General features: G+C 42.3%; 1 protein-coding gene across 5 annotated transcripts in view; it reads left to right on the forward strand.

Moving 5' to 3' along the window:
- DYNC2H1 (dynein cytoplasmic 2 heavy chain 1) overlaps positions 1 to 6842 on the forward strand; it is a 372805-nt gene extending 365963 nt beyond the window's left edge. For 2 of the 5 annotated variants that reach the window (XM_075851538.1, XM_075851540.1), the window contains exons 89-90: positions 1512 to 1628; positions 5975 to 6842. In XM_075851538.1, the coding sequence (XP_075707653.1) occupies positions 1512 to 1628; positions 5975 to 6133 (276 nt within the window). In that variant the 3' untranslated portion in view covers positions 6134 to 6842. Of the gene's footprint in view, positions 1 to 1511; positions 1629 to 5974 lie in introns of those variants that run through there. The other 3 variants (XM_075851539.1, XM_075851541.1, XR_012881305.1) reach the window with 3 other exon arrangements.
- Positions 6843 to 19578: the final 12736 nt, after the last annotated feature.

The raw sequence follows: 19578 nt of genomic DNA on the forward strand, positions 1-19578 counted from the left end.
TATGCAAATGAGGCTAGCAAAAGTACAACTGGGCGTGTTGAAAAGTAAAAGTACAACTGGGCGTGTATTATGTGCGTACATCGGGGCGTGTTTACTACTTTTACTAGCTGGGCGTTGTGTATAGAAGTATCATCCACTTCTCTTCAGAACGCCCAGCTTCTGGCAGTGAAGACACAGCCGTGTTCTCGAGAGATCACGCTGTGACGTCACTCACAGGTCCTGCATCGTGTCGGCCACATCGGCACCAGAGGCTACAGTTGATTCTGCAGCAGCATCCACGTTTGCAGGTAAGTCGATGTAGCAACTTACCTGCAAACGCTGATGCTGCTGCAGAATCAACTGTAGCCTCTGGTGCCGACACGATGCAGGACCTGTGAGTGACGTCACAGATCTGCACTGCCAGAAGCTGGGCGTTCTGAAGAGAAGTGGATGATACTTCTATACACAACGCCCAGCTAGTAAAAGTAGTAAACACGCCCCGATGTACGCACATAATACACGCCCAGTTGTACTTTTACTTTTCAACACGCCCACTTGTACTTTTGCAAGCCTCATTTGCATAAATACAAAAATGGTCATAACTTGGCCAAAAATGCTCGTTTTTTAAAAATAAAAACGTTACTGTAATCTACATTGCAGCGCTGATCACATGCAATAGCAGATAGGGGTTGCAAAATCTGGTGACAGAGCCTCTTTAAATCTGAATGTCAAATGCTAATTGTTTAATTTATTCTGATAGCAACCAGCAGTATTGTGAATGCAGCTCTGGATTTAATACAATCTATAATACAGGCTGTAAATGAGTAGATAAATAATGCACTGTTTAGCCTTCCTGCAAGTACAAGTCTACCATTCACATCATGACTGGCTTGGGTAGTGGCAGTTCTGTTAACATTATGTGTAGATATTAATGTATTCACTCAATGTAAGATCTCCAAAAGATGACAACAGTGCATCGGACAGAAATCCGTTCCCTCAGTAGTGCAGCCTCAGGCTTTGGGCCTGTAAATTCAAGTGATTATATTCCAGCATAGAAATTAGATATTGGAAAACTTTTTTCTATATTTTTTTCATGTACACAAAGGAGCTTTTTATGTATTTGTTCTGGTTAAGATATTCTCTTAAGTCTTTTTTTTGTAGGCACTTCCAAGAAATGTACCGTGCATATTATCCTGTTTGCCAAATTCATGATCTCTTTTTGCTGAGCCATGCTATTATTTGAACCATTTTTCTACAGCTTTGCTTCTGTTAGTACTAAACCACCTGCCGGGGTGTTACATTTCAGACTTCTCTTTATTACATTAGCAAATTCCAGTGTACTGGAAGCCAACAATACGGAATTTTTTTAGGTGTTTGTTTTGAAGTTGTGTTTCCTATTCACACACATCACGCTGCATTCCTGGCCTTCCTGTTATGTACATGTGTGCCTCTCTGCCACTCTACCAGTCACGTAATTATCACGGACAATTAAGAAATCTGCAGCTGAGCATCTCATATGTTTCCTTTGTTAGATAAGCGGATTACAGCTGGAAGGATGCAGTTTTGATGGGAACCATCTTTCTGAAAACCAGCATGACTCTCCGAGTGTGTCAGTCGTGCCCCCTTGTTATATGGCCTGGATTTCACAGGTACGGAGGAATGTATGGAAGACCAACTCAAATGATTTCATTCTGGATATTTGTTTGACTTTACCATTTCGATAGAAATGTCTAAAGAAATTTTTAATACATGCAGACTGTAATATAGATGTCTTATAATATATAATACACAATATTATGCAAATTATGCAAAAACCTATTAATCCATTGTAATGTTTATAGCTCTGTTGTCATCATTGCCTATTTTTAAGGAGAAAACTGGGCCTGGATGACGGGAAAGAGAATAGAAGGAACTAGGCCACATTTCATCATATTTTTTTTTATTATTATGAAGCTGTAATACAGGGAAATGCTTTACTCTGGCAACTTTTTTCCTCCGTTTTACTGTCATCCTTGACTGTTTTTTCTAAGAAAACAAATGCCAGAAAAAAAAAAAAAGCTTTGCAGCGAAAGGAGAAAACGATAGTGGAAGCATAGCCAATATCTGCATGTATAATAAAGGAAAGGCAGCACTCCAAGTTTGCAAAAGTGAAAAAAGCGGTAGATTAATTCACTTTTTTCACATTCGGAGTGCTGCCTTTCCTTTATTTTATTGTAAGAACATCCCTGGTCTGGATCTTGGGTTTTGCACCCGCTCTGCACCATAAGTGTTTTTCAGTGCTGATTTGGACTTTTCTATACTTGCATATCTGTATGTGATAGGCCAACTAGGTTGTTGAATAGTAAGGCATATAGTGACTAGGTAGCTTGTAAATTTACTCAAGTGTCTGTTCACCATTTGTGTACAATGATAACTTAGAAGATTGTGATGGACGTGGACATGTTCTGTGTAGAGGATGGCCCTCGAAATTGTCTCCTCTGGTGGGCTCAAGAAACCCCAACCTGACACTGTCCGTCACAATTTGTACTACTGTAAACACTCTGCCATTGTTTGTATACTAATAAAATGCAACCTCGCCAACTTTCCTGAAACGTTCGGGAGACTTCTAGAAGAAGGGGATATCTCCTGGGCACCACAAATGCTCCCCTATTACTGCACTCCTCTGCACTTTCGGGGGCCAATGCGAACAACATTCTGATGCTGCGGTGGAGCCGGAAGTTCAGAGGAGTGCAGGAATGGGGAGAGGGGAGTATCTGTAATATTACATAAAGGTGATGGCACTGCCACCATGCCCACTTGATCACTGGTGAGAGCATGGCTGTAATACACAACCACACTCCTTCCACCACACAATCATTGTTAGGATTGGAGAAAACTCAGACCCGGGAAGTGAACCCCTTCAGTGCCACGATAAAACCATGATCAGTACCAGTGGGTATGCTATTACAGCTGCTTGTGCATATTTCCATGCACAGGTACAATATACTGGTATACATGCATATATAAAGTGAAACGGGACAAAAAAATGTGTGTGTGTGTATATATATATATATATATATATATATATATATATATATATACATTTTTTTGTCCCGTTTCACTTTATATATGCATGTATACCAGTATATATACACTAGTCCTTCTCAAAGAATTAGAATATCATAAAAAAGTTAATGTTTCTCAGTAATTTAATTAAAAAAGTGAAACTCATATATTATATAGATTCATTACACACAGAGTGATCTATTTCCAGCATTTTATTCTTTTAATGTTGATGTTTATGGCTAACAGTTAATGAAAACCCAAAATTGAGTCTTCAGAATACAGAAAATTAGAATATTAAATAAGCCCAATTTAAAAAAATTTTGCCTACTGAAAAGTATATACAGTATATGCACTCAATACTTGGTCAGGGCTCCCTGTGTGTGTGTGTGTGTGTATATATATATATATATATATATATATATATATATATATATATATATATATATATATATATATATATACATACATACATACCCACACAAGCAGAGAATAGCAGCACACAAAAAGGATTCCAAGCGTAGTAACGGGTGCACAGCAGGTAATCCTGATCCGAGGATTATAAAATATTTTTTTTTAAATCCTGCAGCACTCCAATAACAGAATGATGTGATGCAACGTTTCTATCCCACCCATGCTTGAGAAAGGTCCCAAGGTGGGACACAAACATTGCATCACATCAGTATGACTGAATAAATCATGTTTAACCTTTATAATTGGAGTGCTGCAGGATTTCCTCATATATGTGTATATATATATATATATATATATATATATATATATATATATACATACATACATACATACATACACACAGTGGATATAAAAAGTCTGCACACAGTACAAGATTAATCATTTCAGAATTTTTTCCACCTTTAATGTGACCCATGATCTGTACAATTCCATTGAAAAACAAACTTGAATAATTTATTAGGGTGGAAAAATAAAAATAAAGAACAAGAACAAAAATAATGTGGTTGCATAAGTGTGAACACCCTTAAACTAATACTTTGTTGAATTTCCCTTTGACTTTATGACAGCATTCAGTCTCTTTGGGTAGAGTCTATCAGCATTGCACATCTTGACTTGGCGATTGTTGCCCACTTTTCCTTGCAAAAGCGCTCCAAATCTGTCAGCTTGCGAGGGGCATCTCCTGTATACAGCCCTCTTCAGGTCACCCCACAGATTTTTAATGGGATTCAGGTCTGGGCTCTGGCTGGGCCATTCCAAATCTTTGATCTTCTTCTGGTGAAGCCATTCTTTTGTTGATTTGGGGGTATGTTTTGGGTCCTTGTCATGCTGAAAGGTGAAATTCCTCTTCATCTTCAGCATTTTAGCAGAGGCCTGCAGGTTTTGTGCAAATATTGACTGATATTTGGATCTATTCATATTTCCCTTCACGTTCACTAAGGCCCCAGTTCCAACTGCAGAAAAACAGCCCCAAAGCATAATGCTGCCTCCACCGTGCTCCATAATTCTGCCTCCACCGTGCTCCATAATTCTGCCCCCACCATGCTCCATAATGCTCCATAATGCTGCCTCCACCATGCTCCATAATGCTGCCTCCACCATGCTCCATAATGCTGCCCCCACCATGCTCCATAATGCTGCCTCCACCATGCTCCATAATGCTGCCTCCACCATGCTCCATAATGCTGCCCCCACCATGCTCCATAATGCTGCCTCCACCATGCTCCATAATGCTGCCTCCACCATGCTCCATAATGCTGCCTCCACCATGCTCCATAATGCTGCCTTCACCATGCTCCATAATGCTGCCTCCACCATGCTCCATAATGCTGCCCCCACCATGCTCCATAATGCTGCCTCCACCATGCTCCATAATGCTGCCTCCACCATGCTCCATAATGCTGCTTCCACCATGCTCCATAATGCTGCCTCCACCATGCTTCACTGTCGGCATGGTGTTCTTTTGGTGATGTGCAGTGTTGGCTTTCCGCCAAACATACCTTTTGGAATTATGGCCAAAAAGTTCAACCTTGGTCTCATCAGACCATATAACACGTTTTCCCACATGCTTTTAGCAGACTTTATGTAGGACTTTGCAAAATATAGCCGGGCTTGGATGTTTTTCTTTGTTTAGAAAAGGCCTCCTACCCCACAGCGCAGACATATGAAGAATACTGGAGATTGTTGTCTTATGCACTACACAACCAGTACCTGCCAGAAAGTCCTGCAGCTCCTTTAATGTTGCTGTATGCCTCTTGGTAGCCTCCCGGACCAATTTTTGTCTTGTCTTTTTTCACCAAGTTTTGAGGGACGTCCAGTTCTTGGTAATGTCACTGTTGTGCTAAATGTAATCCACTTCTTGATAACCGTCTTCACTGTGTTCCATGGTATATCTAATGCCTTGGAAATTCTTTGGTACCCTTCTCTTGACTGATGCATTTCAAAAATCAGATACCTTTGATGTGTTGTAAGCTCTTTACTTACCATGGCTTTTACTGTCACATGCAACAAGGAAAATGTCAGGAAAATCCTAATAGAACAGCTGAACTTTATATGGGGTTACTCAGAATCACTTTAAATAATGACAGCTGTGTACTGACTACTATTTAACATGAGTTTAAATCTGATTGGCTAATTCTGAACACAACCACATTCCCAATTATAACAGGGCGTTCACATTTATCCAACCACATTATTGTAATTTTGTTATTTTTATCTTTCCCCTCTAAATAATTTCAGTTTGTTTTTCAATACAATTGTACAGATTATAGGTGACATTAATGGTGGAAAAAGTTCTGAAATAATTAACCTTGGACTGATTTTTTTAACATGCAAAAACCTGCCATTTTAACAGGGGTGTGTAGACTTTTTATATCCACTGTATATAGTATATATACACACATGTTTTATGTCAGAGATGTAAAACATACACAGCGTTTTTATGGTTATGTGAAGTAACTTTTTATTACTTCCTTTTTACCAGCAGTCCCCTGGGATCTACTCTCCGGAAGAGTGCATTTCCCTACCTGTCTACACCAGTGCTGAGAGGGATCGTGTGGTCACCAATATAGATTTACCGTGTGGTGGAGACCAGAATCGCTGGATCCAGTGCGGAGCTGCTTTGTTTCTTAAGAATCAGTAGAGATTATATTATCTGTTGTAAATACATAGAGCTTGCTATATTTTGTACTTCTATTGTATTTCATGATTGTTTATGTAATGTATTTAGATTTATTCAGAAATTAATTAAATATGATCCTGGATTTGAATGAAATCTTTGAACATATGGAATCACAGCAGATACAGCTGCATATACATTTACGCTACTACCGCATGTAATCTAAAGGTTTTTGTTGTGGTCATCAATGGTGTTTTTTTTTTATTTGTCTATGCAGGAGATATGGAGCTCTGTATCAGAAAAAAAAGGAGCTCTGACGACTATAAAAAAATAAATCTGCACAGAATGTTGAACCTAAAAACAAAACATTCACTTTAAGAGGATTTACGATGTTAGACGTTTATGGATTTATGGATGTCTGATCAGTTAGCTCCCGCTTATCTGTTTTCGTATCATGGAGAGTTACCACACATGCGCAGCCACCTCTTTGCTGGCAACAAGTAATAACATATCCTCCGTTCTTGGAATCTGTGGCGCTCCCAGTAGTTAGACATCAACCGATCGTCAATGGGGCAAGAAAAATCCACAGAAATGTCCCAGAGAAACTGTAGTCTGTTCCTGCAGTCATATGTCTTTAAGCTAGCAAAAAGCAAGGGCCAGAAGGAGTAACACATGACTGGAGGGTCAGACTTGACAGGGTGTGGTTTCCATTAAGACACATAGGTCTGTGTCACGAAGGGGTATGTGGACCCACTGGGCCGTACCGCCTTGTTGGTATGGCAGCTGGCCAACAGGACACAGGTCACAGTCTATAGTTTGTATAATGTACCTGTGGTAACTCAGACAGTAGCAAGACAGGCTCAGCTGGGACTACGCAGCAGGCGCCAAGTGTGGGTGGTGTAGCAGGTCAGGCGTGGAACACAGCACAGCACGACTTCAGCTCAACACGGCACTTGACCAGGATAGCACGGGATACAGGTAGCAGGAACGGGGAACACTGGGAACTGGAAAACTCTTAGGAGACCTTTTGCATAGACATACTAGGATAACGACAACAAGGCTCAGGCAAGATAGGAAGGGGCAGAGCCCTTCTTATAGTCGAGGGTGCTCTGGAAGCAATCCGCTCAATCTCACACCAGTGTGCGCTCCAAGGCTGACTGAGCTCGCGAGCGCACCCTGGTGGACACTGTGGAACAGGACGGCCGCATATGGAGAGAGGGGCGTCGATCGGATGGTAGGAGTTCATGGTCAGCGAACACAGACGTTACAGTCTGCATATGAGCTGTATACATAAAACAGAAGATATTTTTTTTAATCAAGACTATATATAAGTTACTTTGTTTTATTTTAGAGGCATTTAAGCGATAATAAAATGGTTGTTAAAGTAAATTTACCCGTTAATTTGAGGTTTCCAAAATATTGGTTCAGACATTACAAGAAAAAAAATATCATGTACGTATAAGCAATCTGCTCTTAATTGGTGTACAACTCCTTGTAAGGCCATGTTTACACGACGGCTTTTCACACGAATTTCGGCATAAAAACCACCCACAGAGTCCCATTAATTATATTGAGAAACCACCGCGTTCATCATATTGGGTAGAATAAGTGACGTCACTTCTTGACCTGTTTCCAAGGATCTCCAGAAACAGGTGTGAATAATATATTATTAGCTCTTTAACCTGCTTTCTACCTGAGGTGTACCGGCCCTTTAAATGTTTACATAGATCCCTCACTACTGTTAGATTGTTTTCCGGTTATAGATTTTGCCGCTGATCATGTGCGTCACAAGAGCCGTGCTGTGTTCATGCTCCTTACACATTTACTCCATAGATCTAACTCTGTTTTATAGCAATGTACACAGCATTAAAGTAAAATATTTATGGTGAAATACTCGACTAAGTGCGGAAGTGTATAAGCAAATTGCAAAGGGAATTGGACAGCGTTTGGGTTTTGATTCATATATTATCTAAATACAGTATAACAGCTTGTGTATTATTAATGTATACATGTGTGTGTATGTGTGTATATATATATATAATGGTATTTTACAATTTACTCCTTGCCATGTTAATGATTCAATGACGGTAGCAATTGCTTTATTCCGACCAGAGCCTCCCATTGTAAGTGTTCATAATGGTGTCTTTTCAGAATGTTTTCTGTGCCCTGCTTGGTAGGTAGCAGCTTTAATATTTTCAGGCAGTTTATGAGCGACATGCGTTGAATATACGGGTGACGCCAGTGGAACTTGTAGAGGCCAAAAAAGTCACTCACTATGCTACAGAAGGACGTGTGGTTGCTTATGGATGAAATTATGACAAGAAAGTAATATGGCCACCCAATGTTTCTCTGACTAACAAAATAAGGGCTCATCCACACAGCAGCGACGTGTGCACAGAGCATGTACAGAGCGACACGTCTACAGATCTGTACTATGGAGCCATACTGTAGGTGCTTAGGCCCCATGCACACGACCGTAAAAAAAAACTACGACCGGTTCTATTAGCCACGGACACCTTTCTGTATCGCTAAGGAAGGGTGGCCGTGCCGGGAAATAAGGAGCATGTCCTACTTTTCGTTTTTTGCGGACCAAAGGCCAAGGACCGCAGATGTCGGCAGTCGGCCGTGATTACGAGCAAGGCCGGGTGAATGAGACCTTAGTGTGCTGACGTATGGTACCTCCATACTGCACCATATTATGGAGATAGTAGCCTTTAGTAGCAATGCTTCTAGGGGAGAACGTCTCTGTAAGGCCTGATTCAGACGTGCGTGGCGTTTTTGCGCACGCAAAACACGCGGCGTTTTGCCTGCGCAAAAGCCACTTACCTGCTCCGTGAGGCAGCATCATATGATGCGCGGCTGCGTGCTTTTCTCGCAGCCGCCATCATTATGACACGCCATTTGGATGTTTGTAAACAGAAAAGCACATGGTGCTTTTCTGTTTACATTCATCCTTTTGACAGCTGGTGCGCGAAACAGGCAGTTCGCACGGAACTGCTTCCGTGCGACCTGCGTGGTTTTCACGCACCCATTGACTTCAATGGGTGCGTGATGCGCAAAATACGCCGAGATATTGACCATGTGGCGCTTTTTGCGCAGCGGACAAACGCAAGGACCACGCGGCCCGCACGGACGCAATACACGTTCGTGTGAATCCAGCCTAATACGGTATCTGTCTGTCAGATGAACCCGATAGAACAAACTCTTTATATGTCTCTGTATTATGACTCCGTAGAAATTGGAGCTTGTGCTGAGCCATAATACGACCAAGTGCATGAGCCTTGAGGAATCTGTAGGGTCAAAAATACATCTACCCCTCGCCGTTTGGAGCTGCTATTTTGTTAGGAAAATAAAATCGCATGTGACTACAGATTTTCACTTTTACACTAGGATTATGATCCTCCTATTGATGTCTAGATCTTCCTTTATAAAGCAGGCTTCCCTATTCCATTTCTTCATGCCCAGGATAAAAGTGACTGGGATAGCAAAACACTACGTACTGGCATTTGTGGCTTAAATATGCTTTAGATCACACATGTCAAACATTAGGCACGTGGGCCGAATCCGGCCCGCCACCTCATTTTATGTGGCCCGCGAGGTCCACTGTATGTAAAAGCCTGAATCAAGTTTTTACATGCAGCGCCACAACAGCAGTACTTCTAAGTCTGCAAAAACAGGTGGTTTTTTTCTGCCATCCAGCAGAAAAAAGCACCGTCTGGGATTTAGTTCTCCCATGACATTGCACTGCTCATGCACCAAAAAGGACATGCGAGGTGCAAAGGGAAGAGTAGGCGGCCGCGGGCATATTTTAAATCTGAAAATATGCAGGCCGCAGCCAAGTCAGTAAGTCTGAGTGAGGTCAGTGTTGGGAGTGGACCACTCCAGTCACCTGACCTCACGTCAGTGATGTGAGGTCAGGTGACTGAACTGGTTCATTCCCGAGCCAGCACCGACCTCACTCAGACTGCCGCCGTGTTACCTGCTAAATGTGAGTCACGTCAGGCAGAGCAGTAGCAGTAAGCTTCCGCTCTCCGCTCTGGGGCCTATATGGCCTGGGGTGCTCTGGGCCCTATGTGTGAGACTACAAAAGGTGGACTGTGTGGCATTCTCCACAGGGGGAGCTGTGGGACCCTATCTATAGGGTGGGCTGTGTGTGGCACTCTGTACAAGAGGGCGGCTGTGTGTGGCACTCTGTACAAGCGGGGCAGTGTGGCACTATCTACAAGAGGGGGTGTTGCTATCTACAGGGGCCTGTGTGTGGTGCCTTGTTCACATGGCGCTAAAAAGTAACTACGTGTAAACGTGGAAAAAAATGCTAGCGTTTTTGTAAAGCGCTTTTTAACCCCTTCCCTCTTTGGCCGCTTTTGACCTTCCTGACAGAGCCTCATTTTTCAAATCTGACATGTTTCACTTTATGTGGTAATAACTCCGGAATGCTTTTACCTATCCAAGCGATTCTGAGATTGTTTTCTTGTGACACATTGGACTTTATGTTACTGGCAAAATTTGCCCGATACATTCAGTATTTAATTGTGAAAAACACCAAAATTTAGCGAAAAATTGCAAAAATTAGCATTTTTCTCAATTTAAATGTATCTGCTTGTAAGACAGGCAGTTATACCACACAAAAATGTTGCTAACTAACATCCACCATATGTCTACTTTAGATTGGCATCGTTTTTTGATCATCATTTTATTTTTCTAGGACGTTACAAGGCTTAGAACTTTAGCAGCAATTTCTCACATTTTCAAGAAAATTTCAAAATGCTATTTTTACAGGGGCCAGTTTAGTTGTGAAGTGGCTTTGAGGTCCTTAGATATTAGAAACCCCCAATAAGTCACCCCATTTTAAAAACTGCACCCCTCAAAGTATTCAAAACAGCATTTAGAAAATGTCTTAACCCTTTAGACATTGCGCAGGAATTAAGGCAAAGTAGAGGTGAAATTTACAAAGTTCATTATTTTTTTCCAGAAATTCATTTTGAATCCATTTTTTTTTGTACCACAGAATGTTTTACCCAAGAAATGCAACTCAATATTTATTGCCCAGGTTCTGCAGTTTTAGGAAATATCCCACATATGGCCCTAGTGTGCTACTGGACTGAAGCACCAGCCTCAGAAGCAAAGGAGCACCTGGTGAATTTTGGGCCTCCTTTTTATTAGAATATATTTTAGGCACCATGTCAGCTTTGAACAGGTCTAGTGGAACTAAAACAGTGGAAACCCCCCAAAAGTGACCCCATTTGGGAAACTACACCCCTCGAAGAATTTATCTAGGGGTGTAGCAAGCATTTTGACCGGCCAGTTTTTTTGCAAAATGTTTTGGAATTAGGCCATGAAAATGAAAATCTACATTTTTTCAAATAAAATGTAGGTTTAGCTAATTTTTTTTCATTTCCAAAAGAACTAAAGTAGAAAAAGCACCACAACATTTGTAGAGCAATTTCTCCCGAGTAAAACAATACCCCACATGTGGTAATAAACGGTTGTTTGGACACACGGCAGGGCTTAGAATGGAAAGTGCGCCATTTGGCTCTTGGAGCACAAATTTAGCAGGAATGGTTTGCGGAGGCCATGTCGCATTTGCAAAGCCCCTGAGGTGACAAAACAGTGGAAACCCCAAACAAGTGACCCCATTTTGGAAACTATACACCTCGAGGAATTTATCTAGGGGTGTAGCAAGCATTTTGACCGGCCAGTTTTTTTGCAAAAATTTTTGGAACTAGGTCATGAAAATGAAAATCTACATTTTTTCAAATAAAATGTAGGTTTAGCTAATTTTTTTTCATTTCCAAGAGAACTAAAGTAGAAAAAGCACCACAACATTTGTAGAGCAATTTCTCCCGAGTAAAACAATACCCCACATGTGGTAATAAACGGTTGTTTGGACACACGGCAGGGCTTAGAAGGGAAAGAGTGCCATTTGGCTCTTGGAGCTCAAATTTAGCAGGAATGGTTTGCGGAGGCCATGTCACATTTGCAAAGCCCCCGAGGGGACAAAACAGTGGAAACCCCCAACAAGTGACCCCATTTTGGAAACTATACCCCTTGAGGAAATTATCTAGGTGTATAGTGAGCGTTTTGACCCCACAGGTTTTTTGCAGAAATTTTTGCAAGTAGGCTGTGAAAATGAAAATCTACATTTTTTCAAATAAAATGTATGTTTATCTAATTTTTTTTCATTTCCACAAGGACTAAAGGAGAAAAAGCACCATAAAATTTGTAAAGAAATTTCTCCCGAGTAAAACAATACCCCACATGTGGTAATAAACAGCTGTTTGGACACACGGCGAGGCTGAGAAGGGAAAGAGCGCCATTTGGCTTTTGGAACTCAAATTTAGCAGGAATGGTTTGCGGAGGCCATGTCGCATTTGCAAAGCCCCTGAGGGGACAAAACAGTGGAAACCCCCAACAAGTGACCCCATTTTGGAAATTACACCCCATGAGGAAATTATCTAGGGGTACAGTGAGCAGTTTGACCCCACATGTGTTTTGCAGAACTTATTGTAAGTAGGCCGTAAAAATGAAAATCTACATTTTTTCAAAGAAAATGTAGGTTTAGGTATTTTTTTTTTCATTTCCACAAGGACTGAAGGAGAAAAAGCACCACAACATTTGTAAAGCAACTTCTCCCGAGTAAAACAATACCCCACATGTGGTCACAAACATCTGTTTGGACACACGGTAGGGCTCAGAATGGAACTAGCACCATTTGGATTTTGGAATGGTTTCTGGGTGTCATGTCATATTTGCTGAGCCCCTGTAGTACTAGTACAGTGGAAACACCCCAAAAGTGACTCCATTTGGGAAACTGCACCCCCTGAGGAATCATCTAGGGGTATAGTGAAAATTTTGATCCCAAAGGTTTTTTGCTGAATTAATTAGAATTAAGCCATGAAAATGAAAAATAATTTTTTTTTCCAACAAGATGTAGTTTTAGATCAACATTTTTTATTTTTACAAGGAATAGAGAAGAAAAAGCACCCCAGCATTTGCAAAGTAATTTCTCCCGAGTACGGTAACACCCCATATGTGGTTATAATCAGCTGTTTACATATATGGGAGCATTCAGAAGAAAAGGAGCGGTATTTATCTTTTGGAGCGTAGATTTTGCTGGAATGGTTTGCGGACGCCATGTTGCATTTGCAAAACCCCTGATGTACCAAACAAAAGTGACCCCGTTTTAGAAACTACACCCCTAAAGGCATTTATCAAGGGATGTAGTGAGAATTTAGACTCCACAGGTGTTTTTCAGAAATGAATACGCAGTGGATTGTGCAAAGTGAAAATTGCAATTTCTCCACTGATCTGCCCATTCACCGCACAAGATGTTGTGCCCCTGGAGAATCTTACCCCATAAACTGTTAAGCGGGTTCTCCCGGGTATGGTAATGCCTTACTTGTGGCCATAAATTGCTGTTTGGGCACACTGTAGGGCTAAGAAGGGAAAGACCGCCATTTTGAGCATGGATTTTGCTTGGTAGTTGTTCTGTTTGGGGTTTTGCTGGTATTTCCGTTTATAATGTGGTGGCATATGTAATCTGTGCGGAGTATATCAGGGGTATATGTAAGCTGTGAGGAGTACATCAGGGTATATGTAAGCTGTGAGGAGTACATCAGGATATATGTAATCTGTGCGGAGAACATCAGGGTATATGTAATCTGTGCGGAGTATATCAGGGTATATGTAATCTGTGCGGAGAACATCAGGGGTATATGTAATCTGTGCGGAGTATATCAGGGTATATGTAAGCTGTGCGGAGTACATCAGGGTATATGTAATCTGTGCGGAGTATATCAGGGGTATATGTAATCTGTGCGGAGTATATCAGGGTATAATAAGAGTGTATAATAATGGGGTAAATAATACAATTATCCATAGGTGTGTGTTACGATGTGAAGCGATCCGTTATGCGCAGGCCGGTGTCACACTGATAAACGGTTTTCTTTCTTATCCCCCTTTTGTAACGCTCTGCACCTTTTGGGGACTTTTTCTTCTTCGTAGTTTGGGAAATATTGCTGGGAAAGTTTTGCGCTGGTATAATACGGGCGCCCTCGCTTCCAGCGGATGTGCTGTGTCCATTCCCTTTTCTAGTTTTTCATCACCGCATTACTAGTGCCATAACTTTTTTATTTTTCAGTTGATTGAGCGGTGTGCGGGCTTGTTTTTTGCGAGACGGGCTGTAGATTTTATTGATACCATTTTGGAACACATACGACTTTTTGATCACTTTTTATTTCATTTTTTGGTAAAGGAAATTACCAAAAACAAGCAATTCTGGAACAGTTTTTTATTGTTTTTTTTATCGGCACCCACAGTGCACCCTAAATTACATGTTAGCTTTATTCTGCGGGTCGATACGATTACGGCGATACCAAATTTATATAGTTTTTTTTATGTATTGCGGCTTTTACACAATAAAATCACTTTTTTTATAAAATCATTTGTTTTCTGCGTCGCCATATTCTAAGACCCATAACTTTTTTATTTTTGCGTACACAAAGCGGTGTCAGGGGTTATTTTTTGCGGGACGGATTGCCGTTTTTATTAGTACTATTTTGGAGTAAATGTGACTTTTTGATTACTTTTTATAGCATTTTTTGTAAGGAGATGCGACCTAAAAACAAAGATTCTGGCGCTGTTTTTCATGTTTTTTTTTTACCACGTTCACCGTGTGGGATAAATTACATAATAGTTTTGTAGTTTGGGTCATTACGGACGCGGCGATACCAATTATGTATAGTTTTTTTTATTTTTACGTTTTTTCCCATAATAAAAGACTTACTATGGGAAAAAGTCAGTTTAGCTTTATTTTTATTTGAAATGTGTGTGTTTTTATTGTTTTACCACATTTTTATTTACTTTTTTTTACTTTTCTGACTTGTCCCACTAGGGGACATGAGGGCCTGATGCCCCGATCGCTACTCTAATACACTGCACTACATACGTAGTGCAGTGTATTAGCGCTGTCAGTTATTCACTGACAGCAAGCCTATGAGGACACGCCGCAAGGCCATTTTCTGGCGTCCGATTGCCACAGCAACCCAGCGATTGCGTCACTGGGTTGCCGATCTGGTGAAAATTGAGCGCAGCATCTGAGGGGTTAATCTGCCGGATCGGAGAATAGCTCCGGTCCTGGCAGTTACAGGAGGGTGCCAGCTGGATAATACAGCTGTCACCCCGCGGTGATGGTGCCGGCTCTGCTTCTGAGCCCGCACCATCACTGCGCCGTACATATACGGCGCTTTGCGGGAAGCACCTCCCGACAGCGCCGTATATATACGGCGGATGTCGGGAAGGGGTTAAAATACAGGCGCATTTCTTGATGCGCTTTGTGCGTATTTGATGCATTTTTTTGGGCGCATAGTTAGGACTTCCATTGAATATGGGAATTAGGCGCTTTTTCGGCGCCAAATTTACCTGACGCTTCTTTTTTTTACACGACGTGTTTTTTAAATACGCGGCAATAGGCTGCAATACCTGTGAGTCACCCCTAAATGTGTGTCAAAGATTCACAATGAGCAAGTAGAAATGAAGGGGAAGCAGTGCTCGTATGAGCGCTGCATCCCCTTCACAACAGCTGATCGGTGGGGGTCCCGGGAGTCGGACCCCGATCCATCAGCTATTGATGTCCTATCCTGAGGATAGGCTATCAATTTTTACTGGCTGGAAAACCCCTTTAAGGCTATGTTCACACGGAGTATTTTGCCGATTTTTTTCCCTTGGAAACCGCGTCGCAAAACTCGGCAAAAACGGCCCGAGAACGCCTCTCATTGATTTCAATGGGAGGCGTCGGCGTCTTTTTCCCGCGAGTAGTAAAACTGCCTCGCGGGAAAAAGAAGCGACATGCCCTATCTTCGGGCGCTTCCGCCTCTGACCGCCCATTGACTTCAATGGGAGGCAGAGAAAGCGTATTTCGCGCAGTTTTATGCCCGCGGCGCTCAATGGCCGCGGGCGAAAAACGGCGCGAAAATCGGCGTGCAGGGAGAGGAAAATCTGCTTCAAAGTTCCAAACGGAATTTTGAGGCAGATATTCCTCCCCCAAAATACTCCGTGTGAACATAGCCTAACGCTGCCAGACTGGAATTTTTCAGGTTGTAAGATGATGCATTATCTATCTGCAGTCCTATGTAAAATCACTGAAAACCACAGTTATGCCCAAAAACAATCTCCGCTCTGCTACATCTGTAAATCCCTCAAATAACTGTATACATGCACAATATGAGATAATCTGCAAGAAGTGAAGATGCTAGGAGTTTGGAGATAAGCTGGACCTTGTGAGTTAATGTCTGCTTCTTAGAATTTAGAATATCTCGTGGAGATCTTTGCATGTAATGTCAATGAGCAGATGTTTCCTGTTAAGTTTCCTCCAGTGACTGTAAGGAATGCTGCCCCTAGCAGAGCAGCAGATGCCAGTGGACGGTCCTTGTTATGAGGAGCATGGAATGTATTACATTCTACAATACTGTACAGATCTTCAGCTGTCTCCTGTTCTGCTCCATCTGCATGATCACCCAGCCTGACTATGCAGTTTACTCCCAGAGAATTGCTGAGAAGTTACTGCTCTTCTACAGCTTCTTATATGTAGCGCTTTAACATATTTCACGTGGTTTGGTGGCACAGTTGTAAGCTCTGCTGCCTCGTGCCCACTGGGTTCATGGACTTAATATTCAGCCTAAGCAATACATTTTAGATTCTTTCTCCATGTTCAGCCAGGCCCCATTATTTCAGACTGGTTGGCCAAAATCGAACGCAGTAGCTGCGCGTTTTGTGCCAGTGTGCAGAATAACGCTGAGAGTAACTGGCTGCTCTGGCCAACCAGAAATAATTCTTCTAGGGCCAATCCTACAGGCTGATCAGAAAAGAGGAAACGTTGATGGCGATCCCAATGTCCGCCTTTCATTCTGAATCTTCAGGGGTTGAGTGCAGGCATTTTTAGACCCTCCTGGAAATCTTCCAGTAAACCAGTCTGATGCATGTTTCCTTTCACAAACCTCTGGATGCACAACCTGCGAGCAAACAGGCAAAGAGCTCAATATACTGCCTGTATCTGCTGATAGGTTTGCTTGGCAACCAGGGGGATTATGAAATTCTCAGAAGCCCTGGATCCACAGCTTAAGGGTATGTGCACACACACTAATTACGTCCGTAATTGACGGACGTATTTCGGCCGCAAGTACCGGACCGAACACAGTGCAGGGAGCCGGGCTCCTAGCATCATAGTTATGTACGATGCTAGGAGTTCCTGCCTCTCCGTGGAACTGCTGTCCCGTACTGAAAACATGATTACAGTACGGGACAGTTGTCCTGCAGCGAGGCAGGGACTCCTAGCATCGTACATAAGTATGATGCTAGGAGCCCAGCTCCCTGCACTGTGTTCGGTCCGGGACTTGCGGCCGAAATACGTCCGTCAATTACGGACGTAATTAGTGTGTGTGCACATACCCTAAAGGAAAACACTCACAGACTCATTAAACCATATCCTTCACCCCTAACCTAGCTCTTATTGTGACTGTGCTCTTTTATTTTCCTAATTTGCTTTTTAGAAAAAAAAAATTCAGCTTCTGTCTGCCGCCATCCTGATTGTAGAAACCTCTGTTTGGTCTGTTAACTACATGTCCCATGATGCCTTGCCAAGACATCACATAGGGTTTGTGGCCAGATCACATCTAGCAGAAGCTAAATTTATATAGATCATTCCAAAATCTGAGTAGGATGCTGGAGCGCCACGGATTCAGTCAAAAGCACAGGAGATGCTCCAACCTGTCCCTAGTGCAGCAGCATGCATGTCACAAGCAGTGAGCAAAGTCCAGTCCACGGGAGCGAGGGGTAGAGAGATGAGTAGTTAGCAATAGATTTACATCATCGACAGGAAAAAGGAAGCAGCCTGGAGGAGATTCAATGACTACAGCATAATACATTGGACTTAGCAGATTTAGGGTGGTCACCCAGTGAACTCCTGTATTTTTCCCTTTGGCAAATGAAAGCACCGTCCTGATTGGTTGCAATGGGCTACTACACCATTTTTTCAGCACCAGTTTTGATATATATCCAACATTGTGCCTGATATTCAGAAACCTACAAGAGACATCAGACATCTTGAGTATAGGATACAAATGGGAAACTGGCGTTTATTGAGCTGCCACTTCAATATGTTTTTAGAGTCTTTCCAATAGTTGAGCTTGACTTTAATAATCAATAGACTTCTATGTTAGATTCACATCATTTTCTATTATGAGAACAGTACTAAAAAAAGAGAGAGCAATACCCAATACCCCTCTTAGCAATTTATCATATTCCTGCAAACGTTCCAAACCCAAACATAGTTTAATTAGTGACGAAGCATATAGGACTAAACAAAATATAAATCGAAATATGAACATACTCACCCCTGTAGCCAATTTGAACAAAGGTAATAGCACAGGCAATTACATTAGTTCGAATACAAAAGCTATGGCCCCTGTTTGCAAGTCTAAGGCCTCATGCACACGACCGTAAAAACTCCCGTTATTACGGGTCGTAATCACGACCCGTAATAACGGGCTCATAGACTTCTATTGGCGACGGGTGCCTTCCCGTTTTCTCACGGGAAGGTGCCCGTTCCGTTAAAAAAGATAGAACATGTCCTATTTCTGGCCGTAATAACGGCACGGACAGTCCATAGAAGTCTATGGAGCTCTCGTAATAACGGGTGGCTACATGTGTGCACCCGTCATTACGGCAGCGTTGCTAAGCGACGTCAGTAAATAGTCACTGTCCAGGGAGCTGAAAGAGTTAACTGATCGGCAGTAACTCTTTCAGCACCCTGGACAGTGACTACCGATCAGTATAAACCTGTAAAAAATAAAAGACGTTCATACTTACCGGCAACTTCCTGCTTCCTCCAGTCCGGTCTCCCGCCCGTTGCCTTGGTGACGCGTCCCTCTCGACATCCGGCCCGACGTCCTGGATGACGTTTCAAGCCATGTGATCGCTGCAGCCAATCACAGGTCAATCACAGGCTGCAGCGGTCACATGGACTGCCGCGTCATGCAGGGATGTCGGGCTGGATGTGAAGAGAGGGACGCGTCACCAAGACAACGGCCGGGTAAGTATGAATTTCTTTAACTTTTATTACAGAAAGGGCTGTCCCTTCTCTCTATCCTGCACTGATAGAGAGAAGGGGCTGCCGATTAGTGCAGTGCTATTTTGCCGCCAAAAACGTGCTCGTAAATACGGGTGGAATACGTGTGACACCGGACCCATATTTACGAGCACGGGTTCGTAAATACTGGTGCAAAACGGGTGGAATACGTGTGACACCAGACCCGTATTTACGCCAGTATTTACGGGTGGGAAAAAATACGGTCGTGTGCATGAGGCCTAAACCAGTCCAGATTTCTACCGGCCATTCGCTTTTTCAACATTCTAGTTCCACTAATCATGTAGACTCCCCAAATTTTAATACTGTGAATACTGCAAATACGTTA

The sequence above is a fragment of the Rhinoderma darwinii genome, chromosome 2 (assembly GCF_050947455.1).
Source record: "Rhinoderma darwinii isolate aRhiDar2 chromosome 2, aRhiDar2.hap1, whole genome shotgun sequence".
In the NCBI taxonomy this organism is placed as follows: domain Eukaryota; kingdom Metazoa; phylum Chordata; class Amphibia; order Anura; family Rhinodermatidae; genus Rhinoderma; species Rhinoderma darwinii.